Source organism: Pisolithus orientalis (genome assembly GCF_024613125.1).
Source record: "Pisolithus orientalis strain OTSU chromosome Unknown F5J12scaffold_2, whole genome shotgun sequence".
In the NCBI taxonomy this organism is placed as follows: Eukaryota; Fungi; Basidiomycota; class Agaricomycetes; order Boletales; family Pisolithaceae; genus Pisolithus; species Pisolithus orientalis.
This window is the reverse complement of record NW_026260783.1, coordinates 2,294,156-2,312,843: the sequence shown is the minus strand read 5'-3', so window position 1 is coordinate 2,312,843 and position 18,688 is coordinate 2,294,156. Positions and strand designations below refer to the sequence as shown.

At 49.9% G+C, this 18,688-nt stretch overlaps 7 protein-coding genes across 7 annotated transcripts; 3 read left to right on the top strand and 4 right to left on the bottom strand.

Annotated features, from left to right (window-relative positions):
• Positions 1–43: 43 nt before the first annotated feature.
• On the bottom strand, positions 44–999 carry F5J12DRAFT_800046 (uncharacterized protein). The gene is made up of 3 exons (XM_051744304.1): positions 263–999; positions 196–209; positions 44–123 (listed from the first exon to the last, which is right to left on the bottom strand). Exon 1 carries the CDS (start codon positions 899–901, stop codon positions 539–541), a length of 363 nt encoding a protein of 120 aa, XP_051605273.1. The 5' UTR covers positions 902–999; the 3' UTR covers positions 44–123; positions 196–209; positions 263–538.
• On the bottom strand, positions 44–999 carry F5J12DRAFT_800047 (uncharacterized protein; the record flags this gene model as incomplete). Its single annotated transcript, XM_051744305.1, has 4 exons — positions 826–999; positions 263–767; positions 196–209; positions 44–123 (listed from the first exon to the last, which is right to left on the bottom strand). Coding segments are annotated over exons 2-4 (368 nt in total), but the record flags the coding sequence as incomplete, so codon positions are not given.
• A 1,813-nt stretch (positions 1,000–2,812) lies between these two features.
• Positions 2,813–5,460, top strand: F5J12DRAFT_205577 (PALP-domain-containing protein). The gene is made up of 16 exons (XM_051738406.1): positions 2,813–3,150; positions 3,205–3,275; positions 3,335–3,380; positions 3,440–3,551; positions 3,604–3,617; positions 3,669–3,775; positions 3,828–3,833; positions 3,882–4,091; positions 4,147–4,240; positions 4,286–4,389; positions 4,446–4,528; positions 4,586–4,648; positions 4,717–4,869; positions 4,927–4,957; positions 5,027–5,031; positions 5,078–5,460. Exons 1-16 carry the CDS (start codon positions 2,925–2,927, stop codon positions 5,151–5,153), a joined length of 1,401 nt encoding a protein of 466 aa, XP_051605272.1. The 5' UTR covers positions 2,813–2,924; the 3' UTR covers positions 5,154–5,460.
• A 33-nt stretch (positions 5,461–5,493) lies between these two features.
• F5J12DRAFT_712736 (uncharacterized protein) lies at positions 5,494–7,665 on the bottom strand (the record flags this gene model as incomplete). Its single annotated transcript, XM_051740782.1, has 10 exons — positions 5,494–5,780; positions 5,832–5,912; positions 5,965–6,031; positions 6,091–6,197; positions 6,248–6,365; positions 6,411–7,028; positions 7,079–7,223; positions 7,277–7,323; positions 7,379–7,563; positions 7,617–7,665. The coding sequence occupies 10 exons, from the start codon at positions 7,663–7,665 to the stop codon at positions 5,494–5,496; spliced, it is 1,704 nt and encodes a 567-aa protein (XP_051605271.1).
• A 493-nt stretch (positions 7,666–8,158) lies between these two features.
• On the top strand, positions 8,159–9,189 carry F5J12DRAFT_205550 (Glyoxalase/Bleomycin resistance protein/Dihydroxybiphenyl dioxygenase). Its single transcript, XM_051738405.1, has 6 exons — positions 8,159–8,299; positions 8,355–8,414; positions 8,471–8,495; positions 8,548–8,643; positions 8,696–8,918; positions 8,993–9,189. Exons 1-6 carry the CDS (start codon positions 8,267–8,269, stop codon positions 9,030–9,032), a joined length of 477 nt encoding a protein of 158 aa, XP_051605270.1. The 5' UTR covers positions 8,159–8,266; the 3' UTR covers positions 9,033–9,189.
• On the bottom strand, positions 8,975–14,985 carry F5J12DRAFT_205659 (uncharacterized protein). The gene is made up of 5 exons (XM_051738407.1): positions 14,764–14,985; positions 13,615–14,707; positions 13,407–13,564; positions 11,720–13,353; positions 8,975–11,666 (listed from the first exon to the last, which is right to left on the bottom strand). Exons 1-5 carry the CDS (start codon positions 14,929–14,931, stop codon positions 9,347–9,349), a joined length of 5,373 nt encoding a protein of 1,790 aa, XP_051605269.1. The 5' UTR covers positions 14,932–14,985; the 3' UTR covers positions 8,975–9,346.
• Positions 14,986–15,053: 68 nt separating this feature from the next.
• Positions 15,054–18,316, top strand: F5J12DRAFT_799980 (magnesium transporter NIPA-domain-containing protein). The gene is made up of 15 exons (XM_051744303.1): positions 15,054–15,270; positions 15,323–15,451; positions 15,505–15,529; positions 15,582–15,614; positions 15,668–15,696; positions 15,747–15,851; positions 15,905–15,932; positions 15,983–16,109; positions 16,162–16,282; positions 16,329–16,380; positions 16,432–16,479; positions 16,532–16,537; positions 16,590–16,613; positions 16,663–16,691; positions 16,761–18,316. Exons 1-15 carry the CDS (start codon positions 15,172–15,174, stop codon positions 18,132–18,134), a joined length of 2,229 nt encoding a protein of 742 aa, XP_051605268.1. The 5' UTR covers positions 15,054–15,171; the 3' UTR covers positions 18,135–18,316.
• Positions 18,317–18,688: the final 372 nt, after the last annotated feature.

Below are 18,688 nucleotides of genomic sequence, written 5' to 3'. Positions count from 1 at the left end.
AAGCATACATATGCGCGCATTGGCTCGACAAGGAAAAAAGCACTGACCAATGGTGTACAACCTCGCGGTCGCCGCTGGGTATGTATTTCGGATTGCGATCGACGCTATACTTGCGACTGCCCCCTACAACTCGAGCGCAAATCGAGGAACACCTGAAATTAAGGCTAGCTACGGCATCCTGCCAGGAGAACTCACTCCCAATGAATGACCTGTGGTTTCTCTCTCTCTCAACAATCATCTACGCCAGGGGAATAAGACGTACCAGTCATAACCACCGCGTACATGGGGTACATATTGATCTGCAATCCTACGATATCGAGCAGGACTTGGGCGATGCTTTGGTACGCAATAAGGAATCCCGTGTGGACGTGAGGTCGCTTCGGATGCTTTGACGACGTGGATTGCACATGTGAAGGCGGCAAGCCAGTACCTTGAAGTGGGGTAAGTATCACGGACCCATCTGCGGCATCACAAGATAAGCCAGTGCAACATGACTGGAACCATTTTTTTTGCACCAATGAGAATGCTAATAACATCTTTACTGCCTCTGAAAGCGACAACGATCTCCTTGCGTTTGTCGTCTCTCGCTACGAAACCGCGAGTTGTTGTAACAACGCTTGTAAACTGAGACAGAAGGAAGGACATTCATCGCATGTATACGCGGAAACAGGGTACATACCTGCCCAACGAGTGTATTGCCCATCGGACGAGGACACATGGGTTGATACGCAGCCGATGCGTACCTGGTGTATAAAACTAAATTGTGGTATGTTTTTTGGTCGATGCCTGTACTGGGGTCATCTTCACGGTGAAATTGCGGCCAGGGCCAGGGTCGTCCTGTGGTCGGCGTACTGCGATTTTCCAAAGAACTTGGTCCATCACTTGGTTCATTGTGAGCCATGGGGCCAATGCGATGAATACAAGACAGAATCGAATGAATTCGAAGTTTCAATAGGCTTATCTCACTGTAGGGCTTCGGCCTGATGATCACGGGTATGTTCTCAGATGATATTTGTTTCATGACAGATTCAATCAGTTTCATTTGTTTCCTTTGATCCTACGCGTACCCCGCTCATCTACGTTGGTATTTTCGTACCTACTTCCTACGGTATAAAAAGGCCCGTAAAACATAAAGGACGGGGACTTCTTTTCCCCCTACTTCGAATACAGACCACAGCCTGGATCATCGAGTAGCGCGACTTAAGAAAGTCTTGTTGTGCCTGCGTTGCAAGTATCAAACTTCGCATTGAAGTCACACTCACGGATTAGTACCGTGACAATCAATAACAGGTTCCTGCGGAGCGACATAATCAGCACCCATATGTATGTAACGTCAATGTGTCTCGGCGGGTGGATGGCAGGGTCAAGGATAACGGTGAGCGTCATCAGCCGGGTAACAGCGGCAATGACTTGAACAATAAACGAGTGTAAGTAGCATCACCATTGTCAGCTCCATCGCGACCATCAACGGCATAGTACTACAGGAGTGGCGATATTGGTTACACAGTTGAACACACAACGGAAGGCATGAGACGAATGTAAGATAAAGAAGGGAGCCTCAGGCTCAGGCCTACCAGGCATACCGCACCCCTGAGTCTACACAGACCGGAGAAGCAGTCGCGTGAATGAAAAAGCAGCTAGTGAACCTTCTACTCAGAGCGAAGGAAGGGACGTGAAGTGATGTCCGGAATATTGTCCAACGGAGGGCTCAAGAACGGCGAGTCCCGTGATACGGTGTTAAGGGTTTTGTCGACGACACGATGTAGTCTGTACTTAGGTACCAAAGGTTCTCCGCGTCTGGTGATTTGATGAACAAATGGATGGTGCTATTCATGTCCCCGCAGTCGTAAGTTGTTCACGGGTTTTGAACGGACTGGCTCTGATCCCCGCACTAACGGAGAGCTTAGCTGTACTAAGGGACGTATTTGATTTTACATTCGTACATACCTTGCATTTGCAAGCTTCTCTGTACACGTTCCGCATCTGTTGGGAATCCAGCTATGGTGATCGGAGGTCAACGGGGATCAAAGACGCTGAATTTGCGTATCAACTAACTGATACTTACCATCTTGGAAAGGTTTCTTAGTGACAACGGATATAGAGAGATATGAAGTCTTCGAAATGCATGTGCACCAGTCCGCTGGGCAAATGGGCGTCGCAGCAGGGTCATTGTAGGGTCGTCACCTGTTCCTATGATACGCTACGACAAACCTCGGGGAATAGAGAACAAAGGACATGCCGATACGTATGGCACTTGTATTTGCTGTCCGTGACAAGGTCATTGTCCAGCAGAAGTTGGACCAATACATCATGTAATACTCTGTAGTGTGCAACCGAGAATGGCAACCGACTGTGTATTGCGTTATATATGGTAATCAGAGCAACAATACCATTCTCACGCACGGACCACCTCTGAAAAATATATAGGCCCCACCGCGACATACTTGTCTCTTCAGAACATACTCAGCTAGGATCTATTTTATAGAAACTAATTCGAGTCTCGCATGTTTACACATGCCACATCCTTCAAATCCACTCGATGACGTCTGCACTCGCTCGTTTAACAGAGAACATTGTCTCCGCTTCGGTGGAACTTCGAGGACGTTTGGTTCTGTGCTTTGCTGGGTTGCTCGCAACTTGGTGAACCCAAACCAGCGAGTCGAGTGTCTATCTGATGGATTTCTTTTGGGTGCCCTCATGTGGTAGATATATTTCCAAGTAGTAGAATGTATTACATTATAGTTCAGTTTGAAAATTGTGCTTCCCTGCTATTTTTGTGGTCTCATGTTAATGTCCCCATGTCACTGTGATCTTCATTAGAGGGAATAACTGTAGGAAGTTGGCTGGAAGTGATATTTTACATTGATACAAAGGTCTGATCCTGTAATGATTTTTGATACTGATAAGTATGTGATTTTGAGGTCATGCCTGGTTATTCCTGCAGCATGAAATTCTCTCATTCTGTTTTTTCATGGCTCTCAAATAATGCACTTCAGTATGGATTCTTCGTTGTGCTGGCCCTGTCGATAGCGTCGTCGTCGTTGGCCGGCCACCTACGAGAGCGCAAGCTGAGGAGAAGAAACTTTTTGACGCATCCTACTGAGGTCAATAGATGCAGCGAGATTCTGGATGGTGTGACTGGGCTCATTGGTACATCTCTTTCTTTTCATCATTCCAAAACTTTTTGTACCGACCGGTACTTAGGGAACACACCGTTGGTGAGGATTAGCTCCTTGAGTGAGGCACTTGGTATCGAGATACTTGGCAAAGCTGAGGTGAGCTTTGCCCTCCGGAGGGTCTGTCAACTTGTTGAGGTCATTCTGACCGACTTTAGTTCCTCAATCCTGGAGGTTCTGTCAAAGATCGTGTCGCTCTGCGAAGTAATCTTATCCAAAAGTTGCCGTTTTCACGGAGTTGCTGATGCAGACTGGGCCTGCAGTGATTCAGGATGCTGAACGGCAAGGATTACTGCACCCTCGGACAGGCTTCCGCATATTTGAGGGAACTGTGGGATCTACAGGCATTTCGATAGCGACTATTGCCAGAGCTAGGTAAAGCCCTTCCTGCAAAACCGTCTTAGCAATATTTGATGGCTTTGCAAAGAGGGTATGACACGAGTAAGTCCGATACGACCAGAAACGTGATGGTCGAACTGAAAGCGAGGGCAGCAATTATTATGCCGGATGACGTCGCTGAAGAGAAAGTAAAAGCTCTACTGTGTCTTGGAGCTGAGGTACGACGTGTGCGGCCTGCCAGCATTGTTGACCAAAAACAAGTATGTACAAAGTCAGCTCACCTTTCATGCTACTTCTAATTTCGTCCTTTAGTATGTGGTAAGTGATACGTTTCTCCGCCTTTTGGTCAACAATGTACCGTCATAGAACATGGCACGCCAAGCGGCTCTCCAGTTTGGAGTGGAGGACGTGGCTGAAGGGATTGAGGGAATGCAACTTAGCCACGAAATACCGACGGGGTCGCCATCTTCGGTCACCACGGAGACGTTGCGTGCCCAGACAGGGGAAAGGATCGTCGACGACCAGGATGATGATCCCGCATCGAAGCCAAGAGGCTTTTTCGCTGATCAGTTTGAGGTAGGATACTCCGACCTCGTCGTGAGTTGTCTTGTCATGATGAGGGTTGGTGTAGAACAAGAGCAATTTCTACGCGCATTATGAGGGAACTGGTCCAGAGATATGGAGACAAACGAGTGGAAAACTCCACGCTTTTGTCTCTGGTGCAGGTAGGACATCATTGTCGCGCTAACGGGTGCACTCACGTTTTACAGGGACGGGAGGGACTATTGGCGGCGTTGGTCATTATATCAAGTCGATGAACAAGGATATCAAGGTTGTGCTTGCTGATCCCGAAGGCAGTGGCCTTTTCAACAAGGTAAAGCACTGCTCACCATGAGTTTCTTTTTTCAGGGTTTATTTATGGAGCCACAGGTCAAGTACAACGTGATGTATGACCGCAGAGAGGCGGAAGGAACGAAGAGACGCCACCAAGTTGATACAGTCGTCGAGGGAATGTAAGGCGTTCATCGCTACAGCGAAGACGATCAACTGAACTTGATACCCTTTCCCAGTGGCATCAATCGTATGACCAACAACGTTAGCTTGGCGCTCCCGATCGTTGACGACGCGTTCCGGTACGTACAATCCGCCTCATGGATAGTGCAGGTCTTCACAGCCACACTTCATGACGACCCCTCTCCAGGATAACGGATGCAGAGGCTGTTGCTATGTCTCGATATCTCATCAAACACGATGGATTATTCCTTGGATCAAGTAGTGCGTGCAATTTAGTCGCATGTGTGAAATTGGCTCGTTTGTTGGGCTGGAAAGAGGGTCAGACGATCGTAACCGTGCTGTGAGTTTCTTGAGTCTATTCATACGAGAAGTCAAATCCATCATGTCTGCATGATAGGTGTGATTCGGGTACTCGTCACTACTCCAAGGTGAGACCTTGACCTGATGATGGTGATTTGGATTCCTAAGCAATTTTTTCCCTGAATGCTCCTTTGCAGTTCTGGTGAGGATGAAGACTTTCTGTTGCGACTTCTCTCATACATCTGCAGGAACGATGACTATCTTCGGAGAGCGAACATTCCGATTGACGAGACTCTTATCGAAACGCTCCTCAACACACCATAATCAAGTATTAGTATAACCAGCGGAGCACGGGAAACCTAACGATGCATGCAGTACAGATGTGGGCTATGATATGATGAGTTAGTACGGATGCACAGGTATTATCGGTCGCGTGTAGTCGAATCACTTTGCGGCCACGAGGACGAAGATATGGTAGGCGAGGCGAAAAGGGATTTAGGTTGCGCAATAGAGCTATTGTCGCTGGTCGAGGGGAAAGCTGCGGTGCTAGGAGGGATGCGAGACTGATCCTTGGAAGGTGAGGTGGTGTGTGACTGTTGGGAATGTCCGCTGGCTCTGCGAAATCGAAGTCAGATCAGAAATGTGCTCAAAAACTCGGGAATTCTCACCCAGCTTCTTGTGAAGCAACGGGCTGTGGATCTGGGGTGATTTTTAGGTAGCCTGCTTGAACTAAAAAGTCCCAAACACGGCTAGTCTTGTTGACGTCAATTTTGACCAAATCACGAGCTTCCCGTCGTCGAAGTTTGCCTCCTCGCCGAGCATATTCTCGTACCAATGTCTCCTTGATGACAAGATAGGGCTTGGGAAGGATACGCAATTGGGAACAAAGTGTTTGCTCTGCCGGTGTGAGTAGATGAAGAGAAGGACTATTGGCCAGATTAAGAGGTGCCGCTAGAAATGACTGTTAACCTGCTGAGAACGGGCATTTGCGCACAAACATACGCGCTCGCCGAGGTGGTCCAGTACCAGTGACAAGCTTCGGTGTAGACTCTCTTTCGTGACTTTTCCGGCCCTCGGATTCTCCTAAAGCATCCACATCGTCAAATAGTGGCCAGTGTAAAAACAATGTACTGACTGCCACTCCCACCAGCCCGCAATTGGTTGAGGCGCTCGGACGGGTAGTAATCGCGGGTCATGTTGGCCTTCATCGATATTCATTTAAGGACGTTCGTTAGACATTGTAGGAACTGTCAATACTTACCCGTCGGATCGTGTCGTGTTCGTACTTGTCTATGTCAGCAGCTGTTGTCAGACCCATCCGCCGGTAGTGATGCAACTCTTGTATTCGTTTGCGGAGAACAGCCTCGTCTGAGCAAAGTGAGACAAAATCCATTGGTTCACTTTTGTCGTGGACCTACAAAGAATATCCGTGACGAAAGCTTCGTAATCTTCTGCTGTTTGAAGCCTCGCGAATGGTCGAAGCCGATTGACAATATCTTTTTCCTCTTTCGGTCTCTTCTTCTCCGCAGCTTGCATCTAACACTGGTTAGTTACGGGCAAGTTGAGCGCAACGACTCGTACCTTCTTATAATCCAATAGGCCCCTATCATACATGATCGCTTTGGCCTCATGCCGTTTCGCAACTCTTTGATTGTACATTTCAATCAGTGTCAGCTTGAACGCCAGTGAGTCGTCGGTTTCGTAAGGTGGTGGTTGCATAGGCTCCTCAGCATTCTGGTCATCGTCTCCGCCAGATGGCTCGGTAGTAGACTCCTCGGTCTTGGGCTGCAATACTGTTTGGGACGTATCCCCGTTGATGGAGTAATGGCCGTTAAGATCGCCGTTTATGCCGTTCATTGACGGCTGACATGTCAGGCCGAGCAGGGGGTTTGATTTACGCTCTTCTAGCATTTGCCATCGCCATTTAACATCCGGATCGTTCTCATCCTCAATGATCTGATCTCCGCCGTACTGAAGGCAAATCCCAAACTCGAGATCCTTGACCAGTTCTTCCGCTTCATTATCTAATTCGTGTTCGAATTCGAGACGACCTGGAAGAAAGGTTGCAACCTCATGAACACCGGGGGCTGAAGTAGGTGGAACTTTCGGAGGTGGAGGGATAGTATTCAGGGCTGCCATTCGCCTTCGCTTTCGTTGATGGAATTCGTCTGGGTCGACATCGAACTCAACATTAACTTTCTAAAAATCGCTATAAGAGGTGGTTGCAACATCTGACATGCGATACCAACCGGGAGAGGCCAATCGGGTGAGTCGATATAGACAGAATTATAGTGTCCCTCCACTTCTTGACTGGTACGGGTACCAATATGCTCAGCTATCATTTGCCAGTTTCCCAATCCTGCCTTGGAAATACCCTCGATAAGCAAAAGCTCCCTAAAAAGAGACAGGAATGTGAGCATGACACAAGGCGATAGAACAGGACTGACTCATCGGCGCCCCAATCTGGTGAAAAGATAGGGTATGAATGTAATTCCTGGGTGCATGCAGACTAGTCCACTCGAAAAGAGGAAATTACCCGAGGAACTTACGATGACTCTGTATGCATGGCCGCGCTTGTGTTTCCCAAACTCCTTCCCAGCACAAAAACAAGCCGGACAAATATCAACCCCATCCCCAGGTTCGCAAACAGGATCAGCACACTTTATTCTGATGGAATGTGTCAAATCACAGAGACATGCATCGCATTGAATCTGCAGGCCAGGCTCATTGACAGCTACGGATGGGTCTGGATGTAAGACACGGAAGTCGGATCGGAAGGTCACATACTCTGGATTTCATCTGGTTGATGCTCGCGCTTACGATTTGAGACTGTCATTCCGCAATTCAACTAAGATGGGAAGAGGGGGAGCCTCAATTCGCCTTGGAGGATGGAAGATGTAGAGGTTACAAGGCATTCAAGGACGCCGCGCGGAAGAAAACGAATAGAAGGGACTTTGTGCGAGCCCACCTGTCTCACACAGATGGTCTGCTACCAGTCAGGAACACCCTGTCCTGTCGTACTCTTGGTCTTGTAACAGCTAAGAATGTTCACAGACGAGTAACACCGTGTGCAGTACTTTTGTGAGATTAAATCCAGACTAATAGAAAGGAGAGCAGGCTGTTTGGCCATGTTTGGAACCGGACCGGACACCAATGGGTTCCGGGCCGTTGTCGGGTACATACTTGAGCTTGAGTGAGGACGTGTGCAATAGCATTTCGTATTGTTACCAGGCATTCAGATAGCTGTCGAGGGCTCTCCAAGGCACAGGGAAGGAACTCAGACCAGCGTGAATAACGAGTTAGTAATGCAGAGCTCAAGTGATACAATAGCTAATTAAGTGTCGGATGGCATCATAAGCCATGAGGTACCTTTACGCACTCACGCTTACATCTCCTGCGAGAACGTCGTCACTGAGAATACGAGCGTACGCATCAGAATGCCAGCTACAACGGAGACCACGAGCTTCAAGGTAAGCCTATACTATAGCAGGGGTCACCCTCATGAGAGTCCAACCATGGGTGTAGTTCAACCACACGATGCTTCGTATCAAGGACCCGAAAGCGTCCTTGCATTTCTACACCGAGGTAAGCCAGGGTACCTGTATGTCCTTCAGAAGCACAATAAGAGTTACTCGATGCAGATCCTGGGTATGACGTTAATTCGTGGTCCGTGTCCTGTAATCCATGCGTGAATGCCTCCAAACCAGTTAATGTGCAGAATCGAACATGGGCGATTTCACGCTTTACTTCCTCGCTTACGAGGGTGAAAACCTTTCGCCTGAGGAAAAGAATGCCAATGTGTTCGCACGGCAAGGTGAACATCGCCCGTCCACCGCACGTCTCGTTTACTTAACGTGTATCCGTAGGCGTTCTGGAGTTGACGCACAATCACGGTACCGAGTCAGATCCTAACTTCCAAGGCTATTCCAGCGGAAACACTGAGCCCGGTAAGGGCTTCGGTCACATTGCCATCGGGGTGGCCAACATCGAGGAGGCGTGTGCGCGCTTCGAAAAACTGGGCGTTTCATTCAAAAAACGTCTCACCGATGGCAACATGAGGCACATCGCGTTCATCTTGGATCCTGATGGGTAAGCGATCACATCACATGAAATAATTTTGGGCGGGTTTTTGACATATCTGTGTCTTGAATGATGATCTCCAGGTACTGGATCGAGATCGTCCCCCACACTTTGAAGGTCTAAGCGAAGTCGATGAAAAGAAGTTTATTCAGCGATCTAGTTTTCCGAGCACTTGCAAACCTACAGCAGTTGACCATGAGTCGAAACACGGAGGGTTATTCATTCAGTACAATTGAAAAAGGATACAAAACACAATGTATAGTAACAGAGTGCAATGCTTGGGCAAACATACAAGGTATGTACAAGTAGTCCGCAACGAGTGCCTGGTACAAATATTGCAATGTGAGGCAATACATGTGAACAAGGTAAAACAAAAGTGTAAAGGTGTATGACGTGGACGAAGCAAGCAAGCAATAAAAAGGAAAGGAATAACAATACTACCTGCCAAGCGACGATGAAAGCACTCTGAGGGTCCGGCCGTCAATCCCGCCATGATTCCGAAGGATTGATAAAATAGCAGCCGAGTCTTCCGCCATCGCTTTGAGTGCGAGAGTAGAGGCAGCATTCTCGAGTCGCGTGAGTAGCGAATCGAGTAGTGTCATGACCTCATGCTCTGTGGTCTTGTCGTTCAAAGGGGGGAGAAGAAGATTCAAGTCTCCCTCTAGGTATCCACGTGGGTTATTCACGCCAGACGGCTGGGTCGTATCCCTTGGGTCTAGTTCTGCGTGCATCTTAAAGACACGGGACGATGCGAGGGCCTCGAAACGAAGACAGAGTAACGCAAGCTCCCGGACTTGATCCACAGACCACTGTGCCTTCACGGGTGCTACGGAGGCACTGGTTGGGGCCGAGTTTGGCACCATGAACATCCTGCCGGCCACCTGTGCGGGATATATGAGTGTTGCCATCTCGGGGACTTCCAACCCCTTGAGCTTGATCTCCCCGACGGGAATAACCTTAATACCCATGCCACGGATTGCTTCAATCGCTGTCGGTGGCTGGAACTCGGAGTACTCCGTGTATGGCCCTGTCTCTGTGATGCGAGCATTGATTTCGCGCACCACATCCGCACTACACATAATCTGTCCACCGGCCGCATGTCCACTAAGTCGAGAAGCACGTATAACCATGGGCCCAAAGTAGTCCATCCGGTTGGTGATCGGATCGGGTTCGCACACAGGTGTACCGCAGTGGAGACCCATGCGCACAGACAAACCACGGGCGATCAAATTGCCTTCCGCATCATAAGCTTCTCTGCCCTCACCACACTCGAGAATTTCCAACGGCCACGGCTCATGGAGAAGTTGCACCTGAATAGTGAGACACCACCACAGGGCGGCAAGAGTGGTCGGAAACGAACACATGAATGCATCACCTTCGGTCTTGACGACGTACCCGCCACATATGCGCAGATGCCTTCGCAGTAAGCTGTTGTGAAGGCGCATAGCAGTTGGCATACCGGCGTTTGCTTCCCAGAGCTGGGTCGAGTTCCGGATGTCGGTGAACACGAGACAGAGGTGACCCACTGGAGGAGGTACTTCTTCACCCAGCCTGGCGAGCGTTCGGTCTGCAATATCAGGCTTCTTTGGCCGACGATTCTTTCCTGTGCCGTATGCATCAGGGTCGAGTACGGAGTCCACGACTGGTTGCTTCGACTGGAACAAATCGGCGACACAAATGACCATGATCATCGTGCTCCCGTCGGACCCATAGCTGATTGCAAAGTCACGCAATTTCTGTGCAGCAATCATGGGATCTGATATCTCCGACCGCGCAATGTCGACAGCAGTCTGGTAGGAGATGTAATCCCACAAGCCACTGTTTGCGACGATAACGAATTCATCTTGCTCCATTAGCTGCCGTACATACACATCCGGACGGGCATTCACAACGGGAAAGTCGTGGAAGAAACCAAATGCGCGCGACGTATCGATGGCGTCATGGATGAAGCCCTTGGGAGAGATCCACCCCTCCGCAGCGCGGATGCGAATCGTTTCACCACGATCAAACGGATTATGTCTCTTGGAAATTACCTCCGCGCTCCCTCGACAGGATATCACGGCCAATGCCTGGCCGGCATTAGCAACGTAGAGCGTCTTCCCGGTGAGGTAAAGGACGATGCCGTCCGCGCCGGTTCCTCTGTACGATGCGTCAAAGGGCGTTGTGGTGCTCGTGGATACGCTTGCTTGGGACAACTTGCGATGCGGTAATGCTGAAGAGTATAAGGAATCGTGGAGTACTTTGTTCAGCCTCAAAAAGGTTCTTCTCAGCGCATCCGCGACACTTTCATCCTTCGCCTTATCCAGTTTGTTCAGATGATCCGTGAACTGTCGGAGGAAGTTGTCATGTAGGAACTTCGAAAGGTGGTTATTGCTCAACGCTGCGTGGGTGCGGCCAAACATAGCAAATACTGCCTCGTCTTGATTTTCCCGGAAATTCGGTTGGACGAGGTCAAACATGCTGAGATAACCGTTGTGTCCAAGGTTATCAGCAATGCCGTATGACATCTTGTTTACCTCGGAGAGCGATGTGCGTACACGGCGGTCTTCGCTCTCATCCGGGATGTTGGGCAAGAATGCTGTTGTAACGTCCATCAAACCCAGCACTCGCAATTGGTGAAGCTCGGAAAAGTCAGCGAGGATCGCTCTACTTTCCTCTTCGTTCGCGGAGAGGGGTTTGTTGCCCGACTTCTCGGGCTTGATTTCCAACCGTTTGTTTCCGGATAGATTCAGATATTTAAGATTCTTGTTGAAATTCCTGGTATCAATCAGTGAATGCTTCAGTTAACTGACAAGTATTTATATGCATACCAATTCCAATCAAACTCCCAGTTATTGATGTTATACCTCAGAACGTTGCTACCCACGTCTATCACCATCAAACTCTGCACCTTTCCTAGCTCATGCGGGAGCGTCTGCAACTTGTTCCCGTTCAAGAACAAGACTGAAAGTCGTGTTAACTTATACAAGTCCTCAGTCGGGATGCTTGTCAACTGGTTCCCGCTTAGGTAGAGCTCTTCAAGTTTCGACAAGTTACGGAAGAACGAGGAAGGCATTTCCTGAATCACGTTGAAAGATAGATTGAGCACGCGCAACTCTTTGAAGACCGTGAACGGCGGAAGCGATTCGTCAGTCAAGCGATTTTCGCCGACGTAAAGGCGCTCAAGGGAGTATGCAAGTGGAGGGGCTGGTCTTGCCGGAGCCGGGATATGTGATGATTCTTCAGAGAGCAAATTACGAACGGGGTAATGTCGTCCGCCAGGAAGGTCGGGCGGAACGTCGAGAGTGATGCCAGTCGAAGGTGGCGAAACAAGTCCAGTGCCTGGGGGCTCATGCCACACCTCCATCAGGTTTGAGGTGACGTTGATCATGGTGAGCGACGCGCAGTTCCAAATGGAGGCAGGAATGCGTGTGAGGCTGTTGTTGTGCGCATCGAGGGTCTCGAGGCGTTGGAGGCGCCCAATAGACTCAGGTAGTGCATCAAGGTGGTTGTCCGAGCATGAAAGCGTGAGGAGGTGACTGAGGTCACCTAGGGCTTCAGGGAGGGCCCGAAACAGGTTATGATCGAGTGTGAGATGTTGAAGGGAGGAAAGGTGGGAGAGAGTGAAATCATCAAGCGACGATAACTTCGCATACGAAACATCAAGAGAGGTCAGTGCATATGGCATTGGCGTCGGAGTAACGAGTTTGAGAAGGGTGATGTCATTGTGAGAGGCGTCAAGCTTCTGTGTCGTGCGGGGCCAGTGGGATAAATCGAGGGCATGCACGTAATTATGATCTGCTGAGAGAACCTCGAGATTCGGAAGTGCGTGGGTGAAGGAAAGGTCGGAAATGCTGTTCCGTCGACAATCCAGCACCTTCAGGTTGACAAGCCGGTTGAACTGCTCCGGGATCTTGGAAACATTATTTCCAACGAAAATAAGCTTCTCCAGCTGGACCAGCTCCCCTATGTCCTCGGGGAGATCTGTGATCATGTTGAAGGAGACATCAAGGTCGAGAAGTGCTGGCAGTTTGCATATTACTGACGGGAGTTGGACAAACTTGTTGTTCGATATGTTCAAGTACTTCAAATTGCAGAGCCTGGGCAAGTACCAAGGCAACTGTTCCAACCGGTTGTTCTGTAGCTTCAAGGAATTAAGTTCAGGGATACGCTCAAGTGCGGCATCATCAAGGTCTACAATGCGGTTGCAAGAGAGGTCGAGGCGGTGAAGACTTGCTGAATGTCGCACGCTCTGGGGCACCTTTTTCATCGCCATGTTTGACAGCCGTAGTTCGCGCAGGGTCGCGCATGACTGAATGAAGTCGAGCGGAATCTCAACCATGGGATTGCGTGATAGATTCAGGTATACGATGGATGCTGCATTCTTGTGTAGAATTATTGGTATCGTGGGCAGGCCGCATCCAGTGAGGTCCACGTATTCCAATTCGTTGAACTGTAAGTCCTCCTGCAAGCCATATAGTCAGACACGACCACATGCCAGTTGGACGTAGATCTTACAGGTGGCCCGAGGAGTTGGCTTTTATAAACAAACTTGAGAAGAAATGTCATATCTTCCGCAGCAATGTAATCGAGGCTATCAGCCTGATCATACCCAGCTTGTTCCAATCGACGTCGAGTAATGGCGGCAGGCCGTTCAGTAGGTGCAAGGACTCGCTCTATTGCGACATTCAGGACAAAATACACACGCCGAGACTGAAAGACATACCTCTCCCACGTTCTTTGAGGTATAGTTTGTGTGTCTCGCGATCCTGATCAAGGAGCACCTTGGCATTGAGTGAAGGAGTAAGGTCCGCAACTGTGGAGGTTGGTAAAATTTGGGCAACGTGGTAGGAGCCGTCGTCCCGGTATATCCGGACGCGCACGAATTTGTTCGTGGTAGTTGCTTGTTTATGAGAATGGCGAGACTCACGGCGGCCACGTCTTCGTGCGCCGGTATGATTGTAGGCTGAACCATCGTCCGGAGAGCGCGAACTGCTCGCGGCAAGACTTTCCTCCTCTGAGACAGAATGAACTTCCTCTTCAGGTCCAAATACTTCTTCCCTTTCCACTGCCCAGCTCTCCGGAGCAGTCCAGGCACCATCCGACATTCTCTCGTGAGGCTGGTCTTCAAGGCGGTACGGACCCAATGTTGATTTTGGAGATATTTTACGGAAGTCGTGGAAATAGTATGCGTTCCGTTTAGATGATACCGAACTTGAATTAAACGGGTCGCTAAACATGGTCGCCGAAGGTGAAGGAGGGGTGAAGCCTGATATGTCGAGAACGCTGGATGGAGATACGTTAGAGGGTCCCTCCAAGACTTCTGGGCTGACGATGCCATCCATATGTGAGATGTCTGTATCGAGGGTGAAAGGAAGTTCGCTTGACGAGTCCTTGTGAGTGAGGGGAACAGTTTTATTGAGGCGTGGTCTTCTTATGCGTGGTTTGTCCCTTTCTTTCTTCAGCAAAGGCTGAGGTGATGAGCTCATAGGGGGGTAAGAACGGAATGATGCTGCGCTGTCCTGCATAGATATCATGGAAGGATTCAAAGAAGGGTATGGATACGTCGCGAAGGTGTCACCGCTGTCCAAGCTGAGTTTTGAACGCGAGCGCTTTCTCATAATGTCACTGAGGAAACCAAGTGGATTACCCTTTCGCGAATCGTTCGAATAGACGTCAGATGGGTCTGCCAGGAAAGACTGGGAGTCATTTGCTCTGCTCCTTAAAGAGACTGCAGAGCTGCTCGAACGGGCGAACGGAATGGACGGCAAAGATGGTTTCTGAACAAAACCAAAAGAGCGCTTCGGAGGAATCCTGGGCTGAAAACCGTGGCGGGTAAGCTGAAGATACACGGACGAGAGCGGAGAAAGCTCGCCGTATGCAGCCATGGCGCGATGTCGATGTCCGGGGTGGGCTGGATTTCTGACTGAGATTCGGTGTCAGGATGGGGTAGATAGTCTTGGACAACCAGCGTCAACTCCGACAGTGAACTGGCCCTTGTCACGATGTCGGAATCCACCTGAGTGTCGTCCTTCCATGCCATTCCCTGCAGCAAAGACCGCGTTGAGCTGGTCGACGTCAAGGACTGAGGTTACGTAATCCACTGCACACAATAAAGTCGTTATTTATTTATTTCGTGATTACACCGGAGAGCGACCGGGCCGCCGCCCGTCCGCCCGCTGGTGCCGTATGGAGTAGCAGCTGTGCAACGCCAATACTGTGCACATTGTAGGCCCAAAGCGCTGCGCACCGGGCTACGTCTTTCGTTCTCCAAATCCCCATCATGTCCTCGACGACAATGGAAACATCGACCGCGACGGGGACGGCCTCTTCGACGGCCACTAGTACAACCACATCTTTCCAACTACCCTCCAGTCTCAAAGTACGTCCACTCGGTTTTGCACCACATATTCTTACGTCTCCGTCTCGCATAGGTTGTCGGCATAATACTGGCCATCACCAGTGGTGTCCTTATCGGGTCCAGTTTCGTCTTCAAGAAGAAAGGTCTCCTACGTTCACAGGCTGGGCGTACGGCGGGGGAAGGAGTCGCTTACCTTAAATCAGTGCGTTTTTAATGTAGCCCTGTTGAGGATGACATGTTTGATCGTACGTGAAGCCGCTATGGTGGACCGGCATGATCAGTGAGTGGACTTCTCACTTCAACTGACCTACTGTAACCCCGCACAACCGCAGTGATGATTCTAGGGGAAATCTGTAATTTTGCAGGTAACGCACCCACTTTGCAGTGAGGCATTCACACCGCTAATTATGCCATCCAGCATATGCATTCGTAGAAGCTCTTGTTGTTGTGCGTTCCTTTGCACTAGCTGTTGGCTTAATCCTGACCTTTTTGTCTAGACACCCATGGGCGCACTGTCCGTTGTAATTTGCGCGATTTTGTCATCAATTTTTCTCAAAGAGAAACTCACATTCTTCGGCTGGCTGGGATGTGCTCTTTGTATTGTGTGTTCCTCCATTTCACCTGCTTGCGTGCCGTCCCTCATAGATGTTGTCAGATTGGTTCAGTTATCATTGCTCTTAACGGTTTGTTCCCTCCCCTTGCGACTCTCCATCCTCTCTTATCCCCGGACTAGGTCCTCAAGAGTCAACCCCAAGCCAGATCTCGGAGTTCAAACAGCTCTTCATTGCCCCCGGATTTCTCGCGTACATCAGCGTGTTAGTCGCAATCGCCCTTGGCATCATCGTTTATTTTGGACCAAGGTTTGAGTTCATACGGTTACTCTCACCAGTGATACCCATCCCGATACAACAGGTATGGAAAGCGGAATATGCTCTGGTACCTCGCCGTGTGCAGTACCATCGGTGGCATAAGCGTAAGCGTTACCACTGGGCTCGGTGCTGCAGTAGTAACCACTGCCATGGGTCACAACCAAGTACGTTTGCATGACTGATTTAGAGCTGAAGGTTACACCTTAATAGTTCAACAACTGGTTTATATTTTTCCTCGTGGCTTTTGTGGCTGTCACTCTTGGTGCGCTGTTGTTCTTTCACTCTGTATGATCTATACTCATGCACACTGCAGTGACGGAGGTATACTATTTGAACGTTGCGCTTGCGCTATTCAACACCGGTAAGTGCAGTTAATGTTTTACGACTGAGAAATCATCTGATCTGCCTCGTAGCTATGGGTAAGGGGAATCGCTCACTGATGATTACACCGCACTGACGATCAATGCCAAGTCACGCCAACGTACTACGTGCTATGTGAGTATCTGGTGGTCGATGTGACTTGGGACGCTGATAGCTTTTACAGTTTCGTTCTGCTCGATGGTCACTACTATCGTACGTGCCATAATTTGGTCACCCCTGCGATGGCGCTGACATAAGATATACTTTCTCTACGGCTCGCAGGTCCTTTTCCAAGGTCTTGCTGCACCAGTGTCTCAAATTCTAACGCTGGTATTCGCGTTTCTTACCATTTGCGTTGGGATAACAATCTTGCAAATGTCCAAAATTGATCCTGCTCGGCTTTCCTCCCTTGACCGCCGCTCAACACTACTTCTCCAAGTTGCCCGAGCGCACACCGACAACGCCGCAACGTTCATGTATCCTGGGGCAGAAAACGATCCTGAGGCGGGCGAAAAATCCTTTGCTGCCATTGAAGATCCTGGCATTGACGCCCTTCGTGGGTCATTCGCCACGGTTGGCAGTATCATCCGCGCCCGTAGTGCCCGCAGGCTCAGTCAGTCAAGTCGGGGAGGCTCTTCTGCGCGTGGTGCCGGCCGTGGCCTTGGTGTTGGTGGAGGGATGGTCGGTAGTATGGACAGCGTACCCTTCAGTTCACTCCATCACACCGACCATGCGTACGATGGGCTTACAAGACATCAACTGTATGATGCTCCAGTACCATCCGCGGCGTCCCTGCGCAGCCCGAGAAGCGAGTCAGCTGATCGGGCTTCATCCTTCTCATCAACAAAAAGTCCGAGACCGACGGCAATCAAATTCGATTCACAAGATCTCGTGCACTCGTATGTGCCGCCTGGGAGCGCAGACACCAGCGGCGCGACGTATAGTGCTGTTCGTCCAGCTGCTGCACCGTCCAGTGGCAGTGCAGACTCGAGAATGGGTATACCATCATACCAATATCCACCAACTTCCTCGGTGCCTACCATTCCTCCGCCACCGGTATATATACATGGACAGAGCGGACAGGCTTCTTCCGATAGGAGTAGCACCGTCCATGCGCCAGCTTCTCCCACAAAGCCCCTATATGTACATCCGACCCAATCACAATCATCCCAGTCCGTCCTTGTCCCACAACGTACGAATGATGAACCACTGGCGCCGACTGCCCCTACCCTCTCGACAGGCTTTTTAACGAGAAACAGCAGTGGTGACAGTAATGGGACCGGATCCCTACTAAGCACACTGGGTGCGGATCCGTTCGAGACGCCTACAACACCTACTCCGCCATCAGGTGATTTATTCTCGCAGAGTCCTGATGACATATCAGAACTCCCATCTTTGTTTGGCGGCGGTGGCGATTCGCGCGCCGTCGGCACGAATGCAGTACTCTCTGACAGAGATCTTGAGACAGCCGCCCGTCAAGAGCGCAGGAGTAATTCCACGACACAGTCAAGACGATACCCCATACGTGGGGTGGACGATTCGGAGGAGCGGATCAGCCTATGGGAGCGTCCGTCACCTATAGATGAAGACGGGGACACGCACGGGCAACCTGGTGTACGGTTGGTACAACCTGCTCGGACAGGAGGGCGGTTCTAATTATGGGGAGACAGGGCATGAATTTTTAGGGGAATTCGCGAGGGGTGCTAGTGAGGGTCGACTGCGGATTCATTCGAGTCGGAATTACGTTGCGCTCATGCGAATTGTGACTACGGACGTATACATACTTAATTTACCGATTGGACTTTTGTCGGGTGTACCGCCCCCCTTTTTTTTCTACGACGCATTTGAGTTTATGCTCTATGTTCATGGAGTATTGAGATATGAACGAACATTCGGAATTGTAAGTGGACCCGCTTGGTTATCTTGCCGCGATGGATTGCTGGAGCTTACAGAATGATCACAGACGTCCATATAAAATAACAAGGAGGTCCTGAACTCGATCTGAGATGTGTATATCTGGATTTCGCCCCGATTTTACGCGTCATGCATATGGTTCAAGGAGACACAGTAGTCATACTGCGGTTCATAAGATAGTAAGGGTCATAACGGCGTAACGGAACAGATGGAAGATCGACAGCCCTCGTTTTGAGATGTAGTTCATGTTCGCAGCCAGCTGGTTGTGCACCGTGCGCTCTTCCTCCAAGAGAATC